The sequence below is a fragment of the Sphaerodactylus townsendi genome, linkage group LG01 (assembly GCF_021028975.2).
Source record: "Sphaerodactylus townsendi isolate TG3544 linkage group LG01, MPM_Stown_v2.3, whole genome shotgun sequence".
Classification (NCBI taxonomy): domain Eukaryota; kingdom Metazoa; phylum Chordata; class Lepidosauria; order Squamata; family Sphaerodactylidae; genus Sphaerodactylus; species Sphaerodactylus townsendi.
In genome coordinates this window covers 4,272,196-4,278,609 of record NC_059425.1, presented here as the reverse complement: position 1 = coordinate 4,278,609, position 6,414 = coordinate 4,272,196, and the positions used below count along the sequence as shown (strand labels likewise).

The following is a 6,414-nucleotide window of genomic DNA, read 5'->3' as shown; positions in this document are numbered from 1 at the left end:
GGTTAAATTACTGTGTTGGCACTTTGCGAAAAATAAGTGGGTTTTGGGTTGCAATTTGGGCCCTCGGTCTCGAAAAGGTTCGCCATCGCTGGGATAGATGAAAGAACCACTGAGCCACTGAGATGCATGGCTAGCGTGGGGGGGGGGGGAGGAAGCCACAGTGCCTTCAGAGGCAGCTTAGGGGGCACAATCCTGTTCCCAGCCCAGGTGCTCAGCTGCAGCAGCCCCCTAAGCAGGCTACAGCTTCACAGAGAAATCCTTTCCAGGATTTGTTTGAGATGGTCTCCAAGCCCCTTCTTCCATATCTGCCTGTGGAACTCCTTGCCACCCCTGATGCTGTAAAGCTCTAGGGTGAGGCAAGGGTTCATAGGAACCAGAGTGGCCTGACGGGAGAGGAAATGGCTGTGGCTGGGGGCTGTGGTCCAAGGGGGGGGAGGCTGGCCCCTGTGCCGGAAGCGACGGGCTGTGCCGAAGCAGGGCCTGGCTCACCCTCAGCAGTGGGGACAGGGGGTGGCGGAGAAGGAGCAGTGATGGAGGCCCCCGGCTTTTGGTGGCTGCTGCTGCTGCTGCCAGATCTCCTGTTCGCAGGTAAGCTGAATCTGGACTTGGTGTGGAGTGCAGGCGGGGACTTGGCCTCGCCTCACCTGGGGGCAGCTCCGTCTCCTGAAGAAATGGGGGCCCAGCAGGGCTTTCGGTTCCCTCCGGCCATTTCTGGGATTCTGGAAATGTTCAAAAGAAATCTGTAGAGTGGCCTCTGAGGGCGTCTGCCAGCCAAAGGCAAAAGGCCAGCCAGCCTGACCATTTAGGAGTTTGGGGCATGGAGCCCTCTGAGTTGTGGCCAGAACTACTCCTGGGGGTGAATTTTATCTCCTCTGAGCCAGGCTGGACTTTCTTTGCTTCAGTGTCCCAGATTTTACCATTGCCATGTTTTGGCAACATCCACTTTTCTGCTGATTTTATCTACATATTGACCATGGAATGCTTTATGATGCCAGTTTTCTGTCCTTTCTTTTAAAGTTCTACTTGGGCATTCTTTTTTTTGTAGCTGATACCTTCAATAAGTTCAGATTTTTAACTTCTTTCAGGGCTGGTTGTTGACTACCCTTGAATTAATTTTCCAAAGCATGTTTTTCTTCTGCGGTTTGTTTCACTTGCAGTAATCCTCTGCAGCCAGTTTTGCGGGGCAGATATAATTGAGGATGTAAAGTGTAGTGGATCGTCATCAATTTTCTGGTTTTTCTGCCCAAAATGTCCAAATCAGCTTGAGTCCAGTCAATGATGCCAGCAACACAAATAATTACACGTATAGCTCAGGTGTTTGTGGCTTTGATAGAGTTTCCACCATTTCATTTTGTCTTCAGTATTTTTCTAACTCTTTGCGCATATTCTTTACTGAACACAGTTTTAACTTGACCATGTTTGATGTCATCTAGTTCCAGAATACCCAGGTATTTTTAGCCTTCGTTCATGTTGTGTTTGATCATTTGGCCATTGGGCATTTGAATCCTTTCACTGTTTTTGATTTTTCCTTTATCATGACTGAGGCACATTTTCCAAGTCCAAATTCCATTGATTTATCTGTACTGAAAATCCAGACTGTGTTGGTCGGTGATTGTATCTCATTTTTGCAGGCATCAGAAGTAATCCAGCAGAGAATCCACCTGTCCAGGTGAATGGAATCCTGGGGGGATCCGCCTCTTTTCCTCTCAAGTTACTTGCAACAACAACAGTGGCCAGGATTCAGTGGTCTTTGCGAGTGGGATCTGGTCCAGAAAAGGTGATTGCTGAATTGAAGGATGGAAGACTGGAGTGGCAGGATACCAGGGAGAGGTTTGGGCAGCAGCTGGAGATGGTGGATGGGACCACGCTAAGGATCAGGGCCCTGGAGAAGGAGGACAGCTGTACATTGGATGTTCGAGTTGTGTTTGTCTCTGGAGAGGTTCTCAGGCAGACCTTCCGCCTCTCTGTCTTTGGTGAGTGTCTTTGCCTGTTTCTCCTGAAGCTGCACAGAAATGGCCCAGTGTGGCCAATTCAGAGACCCTCCTCCAAGGAGAACAAACACCTTGATGCATTTCTCTATCTGTTCCCTCTGAGCAGAGCCTGTCCCAGATCCAGAGATACGCCCCCACCTGGTCTCCAGGAGAGCAGAGGTGTGCAACGTGACCCTGCATTGCCTGGGGTCTGAAAAGGGGGGAATTGAGGTCTCCTGGAAAAGGGGGAACTCTTCTGATCAGCCGGGTGTCCTAGAAGAAGGTTCGGACACAGATCTCCACGTCTCCTGGCAGCCCGACTCCCTGGACTCCACCTTCACCTGCCTGCTCAGCAACCCCATCGATCGGAAGAGTGCCTCGTTGGACTTGGCCAGCATCTGCCGGAGTGAAGGTAAGTCACACAAGGATTTGAACGTGTTCTAAGGGGTCAGTCTTGGGGAGGGTCCTGGTCCTGCAGAGGCCAATCAGGTGCCTCAAAGTGCACCTGACGCCTTGCAGGAAAACCTCCGATGCCTCTGACACCTGTGAACAAGGAAAAGCGCTTTGGGTGGAGGTTCTGTTTTGCCATCTCACTCCTCCACGAATTCCTCTGATATTATTATTTCATTTAATATCACAGCCCGTTCTTTAGCTGGTTGTTGGCCTTTCGTTACAATTCGAGCCCCACCCAGAGGTCACATATCGACATAGTCTTGGTGCGGATCCCAGGGCTGCATTCTGAATATGACCCGTGTTCATTTTGTCAATTTGAAGAGGTTTCAAGGGCTGCCCTAGAGTTTTTGGGAGGACGTCCAGTTACCACCGGGACGACCGCAGCTGGTTTGTGCCACAGACTCTGGAGCTCGATTTTCAAATCCTAGTATTTAGTCAACTTCTCCTGTTCTTTTTCAATGACCCTGCTGTCACCAAGTATTTCTATCTTGATAATGATCACTTTCTTGTCCTCCATCATAAGCATAAGCATGAGCATTTTATTGTCATTGTGCACGCACAACGAAATTTACAGCAGCATTCCTCGATGCACACAATTTCAGACTCATACCCCACCCTCGCTTTCCCCTTCCTCCACCCATCCCTACACAGCCCCAAACACATCAACACGAAGCCGCGGAGTTCAGCATCGCCACAGCTCTAGAGTAGAAGCTGTCTCTAAGCCTCTTTGTCCTAGTTTGGATAGACCTGTCTCGTCTGCCGGATGGTGACAGTTCAAAGAGAGAGTGTGCCGGATGAGACGGGTCTCTCAGAATATTTTGGGCTTTCTTTAGGCTTCGGGAATTATAGAGTTCTTCCAAGGAGGGGAGAGGGCAGCCGATAATCCTCTGTGCAGTAGTGATCACCCTTTGGAGCGCCTTCCTATCTGCCGCTGTGCATCACTGCAGTGTCTGGTGTGTGATCTGCCAACACACTGTCTGTCTGTCTGGATGTAAAAGTCCCACAAGATCTTGACGTTCTTGTTTTCCAAGGCTTTCTCTGGACCCCGTTCCCACCAGTTTTTAGCCATCCTGATGCTGGAATTCTTGCATAAATTCCAGTGGATCAACTTGCCCACTGAGCTGTGCCTCTGTTCGTACTTGGTCTGGGGGATCTTTTTGCAGCAGCTGAGTATGTGATCAACAGTGTTGTCAGCTTCACAGGTGGTGGCTACTGGCACAGCCCCAGGGCTGATAAGTCCATTACCTGTTAATTGATGTAATTATTATGGGCTGTGTGGAAAAGTGCCTCCTTATGCTTGTGCTGCCTCTTCATGGACACCAGGGGGCGCTGCAGAGCCTTTCGGGTCCCCTGCAGAAGGGAGCTCACAGGCTGCCTGTTTCTGCTTTCTCTACCTTTTGCATCATAATACCTGGACCTTTCTCGCCTCCTCTCTCTGCCCTCCACCCCCCTTCAGAGCCTTTCCCCTCCCCCGCTTTGCTTCCTTTCAGTGCCCCCCCCCCCCCCATTTAGCCTTCTCATCCCTGCTGGTGTTCAGCAAAGGCTCAAAGGCCCCAAGCCCTTCTCCAGAAGCAGCAGAGTTGTATCTCTCTACAGTGGGTCACTGGCACCTGACCCCACCCGTGTAGGGCAATAGGCCTCCCTCCTGGCCGATGTGGTAGACTGTGGCCCTGCCAGACTCTCCCGGGGCCGCTGTCACACCAGGACCATTTTCAGGGACGTGGCTGGAGGGGTGAATTTATCTGCTTGTGGTTTCAAGCTTGTTGATGCAAGCCCCTCTCTGAATATCTGGGGGCCTCGTTTCATACGACTAGAGCACAGGTGTCAAACTCGCGCCCCTCCATGTTATGAACTACAGTTCCCATCATCCCCTGCCAGGGGATGATGGGAATTGTAGTCCATAACATCTGGAGGGCCGCGAGTTTGATATCTATGGACTAGAGCAAACCTCACTGAAACCGGAACCCTCTTGGCTTTGCTGACCGCCTGATTGACATTTATAGTTTTATAGTTTTAAGGTTTCGTATATTTTAATTGGGGCTATTCGATTTGTTTTATTGTATTGCTATTTGTTGTACACCGCCCTGAGCCCTCTGGGGGTAGGGCGGTTTATCAAATCGAATTAATAATAATAATGATGATGATGATGATAATGATGATAATGATGTTCATGATGATGATGATGATGATGATGATGATGATGATGATGTTGCTGTGCCAGTTGACAGCAGGGTAGAGGACAAAGAGCTGGAAAAGATCACAAAATACAAGGACCTACAAATTGAAGTTGAACGATTGTGGCAAAAAAGAACAACAGTAACCCCACTAGTAGTCGGTGCTCTAGGAGGAATCCCAAGAAATCTTGAAAAACATCTGGAAAGCCTAAACTTGGACAGAACATCAGTCCACATGCTGCAGAAAGCAGCACTTCTAGGAACTGCACATATTCTACGCAAATACCTCTAACATCCTAGGTCCTTGGGAAGGACTCGATATTCAGAGATGAATTCCAGACACTTGTGCTGTGTTGTTATGTGTATAATAATAATAATAATAATAATAATAATAATAATAATAATAATAATCATCGTCATCGTCATCGTCATCGTCATCGTCATCGTCATCGTCATCATCATCATCATCATTATTATTATTATTATTATTATTATTATTATTATTATTATTATTATTATTATTATTATTATTATTATTATTATTATTATTATTATTATTATTATTATTATTATTATTATTATTATTATTTAGTGACAGAGCATCCCATGCAGCCCACGGCCACTCACACTGTCCTCTGGTTGCCTGACCGAGGAGCACGGCTGGACTCTCGGGAAAAGGCAGGAGAGGACAATGAACCACGGCTGCTGAGTGATCATTGGTGTTGTAGGCGGGTGAAGTGAAGGGAGGGGCCGTCTCTGCCTGGCAGCTCTGCCACCTCCCCCCTTGGCAAAGGAACCTCAGTCCTGATGAATCTCATCCCCTCCAGACTAGTGAGCAGGCGACTGGCATCTGGAACCACAATCGCATTTGCCTCTGCATCCGAGGCTGTGCCCGTAGCCTCAACAAGTGACCCGTGTGTATTTACAAGCCAAGGGTGCTGATCCTCAAGGGCAGTCCTGTGCAACCGGTCTGGGTGAGAGTTGTGCTGGGCCCCCTCCAGGGGTGACTCGGGGCCCTGGTCCCACCCGTCAAAGGGGAAATTTCAGTTTGGGCTCCTGTGGGCATCGAGTTATGGGTGGGGGGCCTATTTGGCTCCCCCCTGCCCTAAAGCGCCCCCCCGTTCCCTTCTTGTTCCGTGCAGGAGTCAGCGGGTGCCTCTCCTGGGCGAGGGTGGCCATGCTGGTCGGGGTCTTGGTGCAGATCCTCACCGTCGCCTCCTTGAACGTGCTGGAAAGAATCGGGCGGAAACACAACTGAGCGGCGGCAGGAGCAGCAGCTGAGCCAAGCATGTGACTTCGGGGTTATTTCCCCATCAGAAGCTATTTGATAGGGATACTTATTGAAAGTAGTCTATTTAAGATGCTGATATAAGGATTGCTTGGCTCGTGTTAGTCTTTCATTAAATAAGCCTACGAAGGATATCAGGATATTTTATGTTACAAAGGCTGTGATCCTATTCATATTTACCTAGGAGTATGCTGCACAAAGTACAATAGAACCGAGAAAACATGATTTTGGATCGGATTGTAAGACATGGACAATATGCCCAACTAATAGTCACAATACTGGGTGTGTACTGGATCCTGCTATTGAAATTTTTAATTTACTAAGATTTTGTTTGTTACACGCTGAAGGATTTTTATAAAGAAAAATCCTAACTATTCTTTATTTCTTTGTAGTTTTTCTACTGCAATTGATATGATATGGTTTGAGAAAAATATTGCAGAAGGATGCACCAGTTATAGCATCCAATGTTTCAAAAATCAGCTGTACACCGGAGTCTACTATTAAAACTTATTTATTAAAATTCTAGTTT

General features: G+C 48.2%; 1 protein-coding gene across 1 annotated transcript; it reads left to right on the top strand.

The window, feature by feature from the left end:
* The first annotated feature begins 398 nt into the window (after positions 1-398).
* On the top strand, positions 399-5,855 carry LOC125443809 (SLAM family member 9-like). The gene is made up of 4 exons (XM_048516178.1): positions 399-588; positions 1,632-1,973; positions 2,098-2,382; positions 5,740-5,855. The coding sequence occupies exons 1-4, from the start codon at positions 399-401 to the stop codon at positions 5,853-5,855; spliced, it is 933 nt and encodes a 310-aa protein (XP_048372135.1).
* Positions 5,856-6,414: the final 559 nt, after the last annotated feature.